Source organism: Salvelinus fontinalis, chromosome 23 (assembly GCF_029448725.1).
Source record: "Salvelinus fontinalis isolate EN_2023a chromosome 23, ASM2944872v1, whole genome shotgun sequence".
Taxonomy (NCBI): Eukaryota; Metazoa; Chordata; class Actinopteri; order Salmoniformes; family Salmonidae; genus Salvelinus; species Salvelinus fontinalis.
This window is the reverse complement of record NC_074687.1, coordinates 22206663-22220509: the sequence shown is the minus strand read 5'-3', so window position 1 is coordinate 22220509 and position 13847 is coordinate 22206663. Positions and strand designations below refer to the sequence as shown.

General features: G+C 40.7%; 1 protein-coding gene across 2 annotated transcripts; it reads right to left on the bottom strand.

The window, feature by feature from the left end:
- Nucleotides 1-400: 400 nt before the first annotated feature.
- LOC129821032 (leucine-rich repeat-containing protein 58-like) lies at nucleotides 401-13602 on the bottom strand. 2 transcript variants are annotated; one of them, XM_055878244.1, is made up of 5 exons: nucleotides 12846-13602; nucleotides 2454-2582; nucleotides 1764-2041; nucleotides 1433-1611; nucleotides 401-1046 (listed from the first exon to the last, which is right to left on the bottom strand). In XM_055878244.1, exons 1-5 carry the CDS (start codon nucleotides 13304-13306, stop codon nucleotides 906-908), a joined length of 1188 nt encoding a protein of 395 aa, XP_055734219.1. In that variant the 5' UTR covers nucleotides 13307-13602; the 3' UTR covers nucleotides 401-905. The 2 variants fall into 2 exon arrangements, with proteins under 2 accessions (XP_055734219.1, XP_055734220.1); XM_055878245.1 differs by having other exon boundaries at nucleotides 953-1611.
- Between the last annotated feature and the right edge of the window lie 245 nt (nucleotides 13603-13847).

Here is a 13847-nt window from a genome sequence, read left to right as displayed (position 1 = left end):
AACCAGACTTCAGTCCTGAAAGCAACTCATTCTAACTACAATGGCGCAAAACAAAATGCTTTGTCAAGCTCATGTACAAGTGCACAGTCTTGCATTCTAGTATAGTTCCAACTGTCAAACGTTTGGCAGTTAGTCCTGGAGAAAAATAATGTGGAAATTCATTGTAGTCATTTTGGCAACATGGTGTCAAACAAAAATGGACACTATTTGGCATGACAGGCTCACTGATTTTCCTTCCACACAGTTTAGTCTACATAGCAAACAATGACGTCAGAAGCTAAGGAGAAGTCATTATTCCTTCAGCAGATACGGGATGTGGACTATAAGCCAACTAGACAGATCAGCTGATGTTGCAAGTTATACCTCACCATAGCAGGTGACAATTCAGATATCCCACACATTTTAGATATTCAAATCAAACTTTATTAGGAATATTATATACTGTACAGTCTATATTAAAGGGGAAAAGTGCACATACTTTTGTACAGATCATCGACCTGTATGAGTACTATATTATATTCCATAAGTCATCTTCAATAAATGCACTGTATTAGTGTGTGAGCCATTGTGTGTCAGACAGTAGAATGATGGATTTGTATAAGCGCAGTACAGGCTACAAAAAAAATGCTTTTTTTCACATTGGTTTAGGATCATGAATAGAAAATCACTTCCAGGAAACAAAAGACAAACTCAAATGGTGAATTGTCACATTTCAGGGTGCAAAAAGTAATGTTTGTTTTGTTGCTGTTCCTTCCACTTAATTTCACTTCTTCATAATATTGTAACAATAGACCAGCATTTTTAGTCTTAATGTCTTAAAGGCCAACTACTGTAGTACCTGTTCACCTTGAACATGTACCTTCTGGGGACATTGTGTAAATGTTCCCACACAGATCAAAAGACATCTATAACTGTCTATATTTAGAGAAAACCCAGGGCTGGAAATACCAACTTTCATTGAATCTTGTCAGATTAGTTAGGTCTTCTCCTTTCACAGTAAATGTGTGTATGTGTCCATACACACTCTGCCAACCTCGATCGACTTCCTGTGTGTGAGAGAAAACAAAGCTTTCACAGAGTACTGGGTCACACACTTTTCCGGCACTTGGAAATCTCACATTGTTCATATCCTGATTCTCAGGAAAGGCGTGATGGTGTTCGAAAATCATGAAAACCCCTTTCAATGGCTAACATAGCGAGTTGGTAATAGTTATATTTTCTACTGCCCTCCTATGCTTATCCCTCACAATTTGTCCCCCAATTTTAGATCGCTAGTGACAGTCAATAGGTTCCCGGGTACACACAGCCCTAAAGACATCTCTCATATGTGTGTTTGTGTCTGTGAGTCTAGCGTCACACAAACACACGAGAGACAAGAGGGTTCAGATTTCATGACCAGAGGACTCTCCACTTCCTGCTATCCCAGCAGCACCTTCTGCAGGCGGTCAGCGGGCACGCTGATCTCATCCTCTGACTCTGCGTCACTCTGGGGGTTGGAGCTGCAGGGTGAGGTGCATTCTGGGGAGCACAGGTAGTGCATGAGGGGCAGCCGGTACTTCCCACAGAAGTCCACAAACTTGATGTGGCGCACGCATGAGTCAAAGTACACACCTGTGGAGAGAGAAAGCAGAAAGACATTGAATAAGCACACTAAAATAAAATAGGACAGACATATAATACATTATATACAGACAAGAAGACAAAGACAGGTACAGAAATACAGACACACAGTCCAATGAGAAGCTAGTGTGTAGTAAACGTACCGGCACACTTAGGATTGGGACACTTGCTGGCCAGGTCTAGGTAGTGCAGCAGGTGGCAGGGCATGTCGCAGGGCGAGTATGGAACGTTTCGGCTCTTGATGGTACGACCCGCCAGCTCCAGCAGCGACGGAGGGTCATAGGTCATTTCCTTGACGAAGCGCACAACTAGGGGGTTTCCGCGGAGACTGAGCTCCTGCAGGTGCACCAGGCTGAGAATCTCCTGGGGTAGGTAGGTCAGCAGGTTGTTATGGAGACTGAGGGAACGCAGGGAGTGGAGCCTGAGGGGAGAGAGAGGGCATGGTCATCGTTATGAGTATTATAGACAAAATTCTAGACTTTGTTTAGGTTATGATAGTTCACGATGGATATGGTTCTGTTTACCAGTTGAGTTGTTGTGGAGGTATGCTTTGAATATGGTTGGGTTATCAGTCTTGTGGCAGTATTATGGTTATATTACAGTTGTGTTGTTGTTACCTGGTTAGCTGTGGCAGTATGCTCTAGATAGGGTTGTAGTAGTGTTATGGTTACCTGGTTAGCTGTGGCAGTATGCTCTAGATAGGGTTGTAGTAGTGTTATGGTTACCTGGTTAGCTGTGGCAGTATGCTCTAGATAGGGTTGTAGTAGTGTTATGGTTACCTGGTTAGCTGTGGCAGTATGCTCTAGATAGGGTTGTAGTAGTGTTATGGTTACCTGGTGAGCTGCGGGGGTACGCCCTGGATGCGGTTGTCACACAGGACCAGGTAGCTGAGGTAGGGCAGGTTGGCCAGCTCAGGAGGAATAGACGTGATCAGGTTACCACCCAAATACAGAAGCTCCAGACTGACAGAGAGGTTTAAATATGTTTAGCATCATATCAAGTGACAATTAACATGACAGTAACAAGTACAGCATGAACCCAGATGGTCTTTGGGACATCAAAAACACCATAACATACTGTTTACTGGGCAGTTCCAAGTGCATATGTGGCTAGCCATGTTTTGACACATCAGTACAACACTGGGGTTCCCACATGTTGACATAGATGCTGTATGTGACAGAGTGAGTGAAAGGCATCGAGCAGTGGAGCTGCTGTACAAACAGTTTGAAAGGGAAGACACTAGAGAGACACACACTGTACACATACCACAGAGAAGTGCCGGAATTTCTAGCTCTGTCTTTAGCCTGCCTGCGTGTGCATTTACTCCAACTTGCGTAGGGGCCGCCAGAGGTAGAGAGTCCAAAACATTCTCATGGCTAGAGTGAAGTTTAGGTCGAGTGTATTCAAATGTCTGCTGCTTAGCCTACACCAAAACCATGTGGGGTAGTCCCATACAAAACAGATGGCTGACTGAGGCAGTTAGAAAAAGATTAGATAATACATTTATCCACAAATCTCAAAACGGAAATGTACACATTCAAGTGTTTCATCACATTCCCTCTGAAAGGAAGAAAGAGTAAAAGGACAGCTGAACACTGGGAAAATGGAGAGGAACAGAGTGAGCAGCAGGCAAAGAGAAACAGGGAGTGAAAGGGAGATGTAATTGCCTGACACTGAAAGTGAGCCGTCAGCAGAACTGATGACACAGCAGCAACTGGGACAGAGGAGGCCATTCTGTGTCCTTGGCGCATTATGGCCTCCTCTGTACAGTTATCCCACACGGGCAGGTGGGGCCCCTGGAAGTCAAGCCCTGGGGACCCTGGAGTTCTGTTTCTGGGTAACAATTAAATAACTGATTTTTTTCAATTAAAATGATCAGAAAGGGGCCTCCCGAGTGGCACAGAGGTCTAAGGCATTGCATCACTAGAGACCTGAGTTTACAGCAGAGACATTCAATCCCCTCCTGGATCAAGATCCCTGTTGCCTACATTGTTATGCGCACCCCTCAATTATTATTAGTATTTTTTGTATTTTTATAGTGCCCCTTGTGTGCACTTCTGGTAATACTGTATTCCCCAGTATGGTACAGAAACGGTATGAAAATCTGGATACTGTCCACCCTTATTTGAAACTCTTATTGGTCTACTAACAAAATTTACCACATGGCGACGTCACCATGGAAGGCTAAAACTCCACCCCACCAAAATTGGCTGAGATTTCAGGCAGTCCTTTCAAAAAGCTCTTACAATAAAAAGGGCATTATCATCATTTTCACAAGTTTACAGTATTATTCCAATCTCAGTGTCAAATTGCGTTGTAACTTTTTTTCTTCTTTTAAATAACTTTTGTATGCACTGGGCCTTTTTCTTCTCAAGTGGGGTTACACTTTCAACTTTCAACGCAGTCTAACTTTCTCCAACTACAGAGTATAATATACCATTTTGAAACTATGAGTCCACTTTCCATTGTAGGATTTAAAAAGATATTTTATTAAACAATACAAAAAACATACACACGTACAAAATGAAATCAAACAAACAGCAACTACATCACATCTGCTTAGACCCTCATGCTCACACCCCACTCTCCCTCACATGGCCTCAAACTGCACCCTTTTGTTTTCCTCCATCGCCAAGCACTTTCAACATTTACATAATGAAGCATGACCTTTCCATTGTGTTACTGGAGGATTGGTTGATTTCCAGTGTTAAAGTAAAAAAATATTTCAAGATGATTAACAAGAAGAAGTATCTTACTGCATCCTCATATGCCATGGCTTAATTTGCAGACTAATAGTTCTGACAGCCAAATTTCTAACTCTACCCATACCTGTTGGACTTTAGAACATTCCCAGAAGGCATGGATTACTGATTCATTGTAGTTTTACACGTTGTGCTGTGGAATTTGTGAATTTTGGCCATAGTATAATAAATTCTAGTTTATACTGGTATAAGCATACATTTTCATTAATTAAATTATTATGTGCCAACATTCCCTCCATCTTGTGCCAATATCTTTTATTTTTAAAAGTCTTGTTTCCAATAGTTATTTTTCCTCTAAGAGATTGTCAATAAATGAGGCTCTCTGCAAGGTTTTGTATAACTTAACCATAACTGGAATATACTTCCGACTCAAATAGGATTCCCTCAAGCTTGCTCTGATGTCCAAAATATGATATAAAACCTGTAATTTAATTCCATATTGTTATAGTATTCATAACTATGAAGTTGTTAATGTTCTTTGCTTTATCCTTCGAAAATAGACACAAAAGGATTCTGGGTATGAACATGTACCCATTGTTCCTCTTCAGTGTATTTAACTATATGTCCCAAGTAACAGCCGTGGGTGGTGAGATGATACAAGTCCAAGTCTGGAAGGTTAAAACTAGAGGTCGACCGATAAAGTTTTCATAATCGGAAATTGGTAATTTTGGAAGCCAATATATATATATATTTTTTTACACCTTTATTTAACTAGGCAAGTCAGTTAAGAACACGTTCTTATTTTCAATGACGGCCTAGGAACGGTGGGTTAACTGCCTTGTTCAGGGGCAGAACGACATATTTTTACCTTGTCAGCTCTGGGATTCAATCTTGCAACCTTATGGTTAACTAGTCCAACGCTCTAACCACCTGCCTCACGAGGAGCCCGCCTGTTACGCGAATGCAGTAAGAAGCCAAGGTAAGTTGCTAGCTAGCATTAAACTTATCTTATAAAAAACAATCAATCATAATCACTAGTTATAACTAGACATGGTTGATGATATTACTAGTTTATCTAGCGTGTCCTACGTTGCATATAATCGATGCAGTGCGCACTCGAGAAAAAGGACTGTCGTTGCTCCAACGTGTACCTAACCATAAACATCAATGCCTTTCTTAACTTCTTGTCAATATAATGGCGCGGTTTCCACTTTGGAAAAAATCGTGCCCAAATTAAACTGCCTCGTACTCTATTCTAGATCGTACAATATGCATATTATTATTACTATTGGATAGAAAACACTCGTTTCTAAAACTGTTTGAATTATATCTGTGAGTAAAACAGAACTCATTTGGCAGCAAACTTCCTGATAGGAAGTGAAAAATCTGAAAACGAGGCTCTGTTTCAGGGCCTGCCTATTGAATTGCCTTATATTTATGGATATGCATGCACTGCATACGCCTTCCACTAGATGTCAACAGGCAGTGGAAGGTGGAATGGGGTGTCTAGCTTGATCTGAGGTCGAACAAGAGCTCTTGGAATGACGTGTCCAGAATTTCCTTTCTCCACCTAGGCGCGGGAAGCACCTCCATATCGTCTTATGATAAGCGTTCGGTATACACGGCTAATATCTCCGGCTTTGTTTTTATTTGATACATATTAGAAAAACATCATAAAGTAGGTTCTCTCAACCGAGTTTCATCAGTTTATTCAACGTTTAATGGGACTTTGAGTTTTCCGTTCTCTCCGTCGAGAGAAATTGGGAACGTCATCAACATTGGCTAGCCTTGTGGAGCGAATTCGACAGGAGAGAAGGACATTCTAAAACCAAACAACGATTTATTCTTGACCAAGGACTCCTTGTACAAGATTCTGATGGAAGCTCAGCAAAAGTAAGAACAATTTATGATGTTATTTCGTATTTCTGTGTAAAATGTTGAGTCCTATTATCCGCCGTTTTGGCGGGCGCTGTCTCGCTATAATGTAAGCTGTTTGTTATGGTAAAGTTAGATTTTTAAAAATAACACGGCGGTTGCATTAAGAACCAGTGTATCTTTCATTTGCTGTCCAACATGTATTTTTTAGTAAAGTTTATGATGAGTTCTTTGGTCAGATTAGGTGAGTGTCCAAACTAGCTCCGGACATTCTGTTGAATCGATGCTACATATTCACAATGTATAACCACGGTTCGCAGCTCTAAATATGCACATTTTCGAACAAAACATAAGTGTATTGTATAACATGATGTTATAAGACTGTCATCTGATGAAGTTGGTCAAGGTTAGTGATTAATTTGATATATTTTGCTGGTTTTTGCGATCGCTACCTTTTGTTGCTAATAAATCTATTTGTGTGTTTGGCTATTGTGGTAAGCTAATATAATGCTATATTGTGTTTTCGCTGTAAAACACATTAAAAAAATCGGAAATATTGGCTGGATTCACAAGATGTTTATCTTTCATTTGCTGTACACCATGTATTTTTCATAAATATTTTATGATGAGTATTTAGGTATTTCACGTTGCTCTCTAATTATTCTGGCTGCTTTGGTGATATTTTTGATGGTAGCTGCAATGTAAAACTATGATTTATACCTCAAATACGCACATTTTCGAACAAAACATACATTTATTGTATAACATGTTATAAGACTGTCATCTGATCACGTTGTTTCTTGGTTAGTGACTAATTATATCTATATTTGGTCAGTTTTGTGATAGCTACCTATGCGGTAGAAAAATGGTGAAAATATGCGGTTGAGTCTTTTGCTATTGTGGTTAGCTAATAGAAATACATAGTGTTTTCGCTGTAAAACATTTTAAAAATCGGAAATGATGGCTGGATTCACAAGATGTTTATCTTTCATTTGCTGTATTGGACTTGTGATTTCATGAAAATTATATTATATCCCTGTCGCGTTAGGCTAGGCTAAGCTAGTCAGCTTTTTCGATGAGGAGGATCCCGGATCCGGGAGAGAGAAGCGGTAGAGGTTAAAATCAATACACAGAAGTATATATTAACCAGGTGAAATTGTGTCACTTCTCTTTCGTTCATTGCACGCAGAGTCAGGGTATATGCAACAGTTTGGGCCGCCTGGCTCATTGCGAACTAATTTGCCAGAATTTTACGTAATTATGACAGAACATCGAAGGTTGTGCAAAGTAACAGGAATATTTAGACTGATGGATGCCACCCGTTAGATAAAATACGGAACGGTTCCGTATTTCACTGAAATGATAAATGTTTTGTTTGAGATGATAGGTCATTAATATGGTCGAATCCGGAAACTAAGGCTTGTATTTCTGTCTGTTATCATGTTATAATTAAGTCTATGATTTGATAGAGCAGTCTGACTGAGCGATGGTGTGCACCAGCAGGCTCGTAAGCGTTCATTCAAACAGCACTTTCGTGCGTTTTGCCAGCAGCTCTGCTGTTTATGAATTCAAGCCTATCAACTCCCGAGATTAGGCTGGTGTAACCGATATGAAATGACTAGCTAGTTAGCGGGGTGCGCGCTAATAGCGTTTCAAACGTCACTCGCTCTGAGACTTGGAGTAGTTGTTCCCCTTGCTCTGCATGGGTAACGCTGCTTCGAGGGTGGCTGTTGTCGATGTGTTCCTGGTTCGAGCCCAGGTAGCGGCGAGGAGAGGGATGGAAGCTATACTGTTACACTGGCAATACTAAAGTGCCTATAAGAACATCCAATAGTCAAAGGTATATGGAATACAAATCGTAGAGAGAGAAATAGTCCTATAATAACTATAACCTAAAACTTCTTACCTGGGAATATTGAAGCCTCATGTTAAAAGGAACCACCAGCTTTTATATGTTCTCATGTTCTGAGCAAGGAAATTAAACGTTAGCTTTCTTACATGGCACATATTGCACTTTTACTTTCTTCTCCCAACTCTTTTTTTCTGCATTATTTAAACCAAATTGAACATGTTTCATTATTTATTTGAGGCTAAATTGATTTTATTGATGTATTATATTAAGTTTAAATAAGTGTTCATTCAGTATTGTTGTAATTGTCATTATTACAAATAAATGTAAAAATAAAATAAAAATTTGGCCGATTAATCGGTATCGGCTTTTTTTGGTCTTCCAATAATTGGTATCGGCGTTGAAAAATCCTAATCGGTCGACATCTAGTCAAAACCACCTTCAGACGTAGAATAAAAAGGAAAGTTTAACATCTTCCTATGTGTTTTATTTGCCCATATATAAAACATGTTATGACCAGGCAGACTTAAAAAAAAAAAGAATGTCACTAAAAAGCAATGATCAAATCGGTTGATGACAGTCAGCCAATAGTGTCAGGGTTAGTGAACTATTAAAGCCAATCAGGATCTATTGCCGCTGAAGTCAAAGTACTTACACACTTATCTTTGGTTAGTCTATAAATAGGCTACTGTTTATTACCGCTTGACATGACCCACATCCCAGTTGCACCCACTGGTCTGACTTCACAATGCCTTCTCTTTTATGATGTTAATTGGCTATATAGTCAGATCCTAAACTGTGCTCACTGATATTAGAAGAATGTGACCTGTATGGGGGCAGGGGTAGATGGAAGAATTAATTGATCTTCAGTAGGTCACTGTGACCTGTATGGGGGCGGGGGTAGATGGAAGAATGAATTGATCTTCAGTAGGTCACTGTGACCTGTATGGGGGCGGGGTTAGATGGAAGAATGAATTGATCTTCAGTAGGTCACTGTGACCTGTATGGGGGCGGGGTTAGATGGAAGAATGAATTGATCTTCAGTAGGTCACTGTGACCTGTGCTAAGATACCACTGGCAGACTTGTCTCAGGGTAAACACATGACATGAGAAATATACTTTTTCCAGATAACATTGTTTTTTTACTATCCTGGGAACACACTGCCCTTGCAGTTTATACAAACTTGGCATTTTTTCACATATTAAACCACGAGATGCTTGAATGTGTGTGTGTGTGTCATGACATCTCTGCATACATGTGACTTGACTATGTGGAAGTGAGTGTGTGTGTAATTGATGAATAAGAGTTAATCATCCCAGAGGCTGTTACCGTGTATACTGCGCAATGTGTACTAGAGGTCGACCGATTATAATTTTTCAACGCCGATACCGATTATTGGAGGACCAAAAAAAGCCGATACCAATTAAAATCGGCCATTTTTTTTAATGTATTTGTATTAATGACAATTACAACAATACTGAATGAACATTTATTTTAACTTAATATAATACATCAATAAAAATCAATTTAGTCTCAAATAAATAATGAAACGTTCAATTTGGTTTAAATAATGCAAAAACAAAGTGTTGGAGAAGAAAGTAAAAGTACAATATGTGCCATGTAAAAAAGCTAACGTTTAAGTTCCTTGCTCAGAACATGAGAACATTTGAAAGCTGGTGGTTCCTTTTAACATGAGACTTCAATATTCGAAGGTAAGAAGTTTTAGGTTGTAGTTAATATAGTATTTATAGGACTATTTCTCTCTATACGATTTGTATTCCATATACCTTTGACTATTGGATGTTCTTATAGGCACTTTAGTATTGCCAGTGTAACAGTATAGCTTCCATCCCTCTCCTCGCCGCTACCTGGGCTCGAACCAGGAACACATCGACAACAGCCACCCTCGAAGCAGCGTTACCCATGCAGAGCAGGGGAACAACTACTCCAAGTCTCAGAGCGAGTGACGTTTGAAACGCTATTAGCGCGCACCCCGCTAACTAGCTAGCCATTTCATATCGGTTACACCAGCCTAATCTCGGGAGTTGATAGGCTTGAATTCATAAACAGCAGAGCTGCTGGCAAAACGCACGAAAGTGCTGTTTGAATGAATGCTTACGAGCCTGCTGGTGCACACCATCGCTCAGTCAGACTGCTCTATCAAATCATAGACTTAATTATAACATGATAACACACAGAAATACAAGCCTTAGTTTCCGGATTCGACCATATTAATGACCTATCATCTCAAACAAAACATTTATTATTTCAGTGAAATACGGAACCGTTCCGTATTTTATCTAATGGGTGGCATCCATCAGTCTAAATATTCCTGTTACATTGCACAACCTTCGATGTTCTGTCATAATTACGTAAAATTCTGGCAAATTAGTTCGCAATGAGCCAGGCGGCCCAAACTGTTGCATATACCCTGACTCTGCGTGCAATGAACGCAAGAGAAGTGACACAATTTCACCTGGTTAATATTGCCTGCTGACCTGGATTTATTTTAGCTAAATATGCAGGTTTAAAAATATATACTTCTGTGTATTGATTTTAAGAAAGGCATTGATGTTTATGGTTAGGTACACGGAGCAACGGCAGTCCTTTTTTCACGAATGCGCACTGCATCGATTATATGCAACGCAGGACACGCTAGATAAACTAGTAATATCATCAACCATGTGTAGTTATAACTAGTGATTATGATTGATTGTTTTTTTTATAAGATAAGTTTAATGCTATCAACTTACCTTGGCTTCTTACTGCATTCTCGTAACAGGCAGGCTCCTCGAGGAGTGCAATGAGAGGAAGGTGGTTAGAGCGTTGGACTAGTTAACTGTAAGGTTGCAAGATTGAATCCCAGAGCTGACAAGGTAAAAATCTGTCGTTCTGCCCCTGAACAAGGTAGTTAACCCACCGTTCCTAGGCCGTCATTGAAAATAAGAACGTGTTCTTAACTGACTTGCCTAGTTAAATAAAGGTGTAAAAAAAAAGAATAGGCCAAATCGGTGTCCAAAAATACCGATTTCTGATTGTTATGAAAACTTGAAAATCGACCCTAATTAATCTGCCATTCAGATTAATCGGTCGACCTCTAATGTGTACCCCACCACATCAACCATATTAATGTCCTCCTCTGAGCAACTTAGGCAGTCAGTCATGCCCCGACCCTAGCCAGATTAGCTCCTGACCCTACGCTTGATAACAGTTGCACTGGGGTCGGACAGGCTTCCTGTTAAGATTAAGACACTGCGGAGCTGGTGTGAGATATGGTTCAGAAAACATACCACAAACTAGGGTTAAGAAATGTGTTGTATTCCAAGTTCCCATTAGGAGAGAGAAGAATGAACGACAGATTTTTCCCCCCAGATATTCTCGGTGTAACATTTGGGATAATGGGACAATTCGGAGTTCAATGCATTGCTCATCCCTGGATTGAGGTACATTTTCCGAGCCTTATCTGGCGCCGTTGTGTCTTAATCTAAACAGGAAGCCTGTCCGACCCCAGTGCAGCAGTAAGCAAGCATAGGGTCAAAATCTATTCTGGCTAACCCAGGCCCAGTGCTGGTCAAGGCCTGATTGCATGGTAATTGTGATTAGCGGCAAGTTGTGATAGTATACTTTTTTCATTTCCTGAAAAACCTACAGGTTAGGATTTAAAGTCTGCTTCAGCATACTGATACAGTAGCCTACTGAAGGAGTGAGGATGTGTTAAAATCCATTTAACCATAGTCCTGGCAATCAAGGGAGCGCATTGTTTTTGTAAAGGTAAGCATCCATGGAAGTAGGCTACAAGACAGCACCGCACAGCTTGCTCCCACCTCCCTGCATTGATGTAACTGCATCACTTAAGCCTTCACAACAACCCAAACCCCCAGCAGCATTGGCAGTTGAAATGGCCTGTACCCACTGAACTCACTCTTCGCCCGTAAACCTGACTACACTAGGCCTAAGCTGATCATTGTGATAGTATCAGGCAGTTGACACTTTTGCTAACTATGCGAAAGGTTGTGATGCAATCACTGTGGAACGATAGTAACTTGTTACTACAGCCAGTCATAAACCCAGCCTATTTAAAAATGTTTGAATTTAAACCTAACACTAAACTTAGCCACACTGCTAACTTTGCCTAACCCAACCCTTAAATTAAGCAACAAAAAAAGCAGGAAAGTTTGGTTTTCCTGCACTTTTATGATAGGCCCATAGCCAATTGTGACTGTACTATCTAGTGGAAACCATGGTGAACTGCAACATTGTAACAAGCTAATGCGACAACGTTGTAGCTATCTAGTGATGGGCATTCAACGTGTTCCGTGATCCGGCTCATTTGGCTCCATTCACGTAAAAGAGCCGGTTCATTTGGCTCCCAGACGGCTCTTTGTTCAAAATGCTTAAATTGACCTGGAACCACGAAACAAATGCAAATCGCCCATGTAAAGCCAAGTAGGCTAACATTATGTCAGTCAGATCTTGAAATTCGCGTTGAAATACATGTTTAACTGGCCACACTATTAGATCGCCTGAAAAAGGAAGTTGCCCCCAAAAAGCTCTGGGGGGAAAAAAACCGCGCTCTCCCCACTATTTATTGTTTCACCCTCTAGATACTTATTTTGTAACTTTGCAGTTTTTGAGCTCAAACCGGAGTATACAACTCGGCGAGCCAAATGGACAGCTCTTTCACTAATACGATTCGGTCCCCGACGTTCAACAAGAAGATCCGTTCGTTCGCGAACGACCCATCATTTTCTTTAGCAGCTGGCGAGGCCGTGCACGTCAAGTTATGTAGTCTACATACCTGGTTAAGTTTTCTATTTCTGCAGGAATACTTTGTAATCTGTTTCCCCCAAGGGAAAGTGATTGTAGCCGCTGCAACTTCAGGAACTGCGCTGGCATCTCCTCAAATCGATTGCCACTTAGATTCAACACCTCCAACGGCAAAGACCCAAAGTCCTTAGGCAGCGAGAATTCGTCCAGACGGTTGTTCTTGGATATTAGTGTTCTGAGTTTGGTTAACCGAGTAATGTCTTCACAGATGACCGATAGTCCGTTATTGCTAATGTCCAGAAACTCGAGGTTGTAGAACATACAAACTGATCCGGGCAGCGAGGCCAATCGATTGAAGCTTAGACACAACTGCTTGGTGTCCCTCTTTTGCTCCTCGCTGATATTGACCAAGCTCAAACTGTTCAAATTCCGACGCGACAGGTCTAAAACACCCTCATAATGACCGTTTGCGGCTCCTTCATGCAAATCCATTTCGCAGTGTAGGCTACTCTTCAATATTCTGAACAACGTGGTGGTTGCAAACTCTTTATGAGAGTCCAATGGCCCCGAGTTTCCGTCTGTTTCAAATCAATATTCCTTGCAGTGGCCGAACGTTGGCGTCCCACATTGTCGCTAAGAATTTATTCCCAAGCAGTGGGCTACAACTGCATCTGATAGAAAATAAATAAACCTGTGTCGGTAAATCACTCTTGGAAAAGATGATTGTGTAGAATAGCTCACTGTGATTTGACAGAACCTGGCTGGTACAATTGACAAGGCAACTGTTTAGTATATATATAGTACATGTTCCGGGGTTGGCCAGTAGTAGTTCCGCCCTAATTTAACCCTTTCATTGGTTTACATGCATTATCTAAGTTGGATCTGATCTAGTTATAGAGTAACATCACGACGTTTGTCACCGTTTACTAGTAAACAAAATAATCGTTGTGCATAAATGTTGTAATGGGTGCATAACAAAGTAAAACTGGGAGAAAGTTGAAGGTGGTAATTAACTAAATTTGCAGTCTGCTCC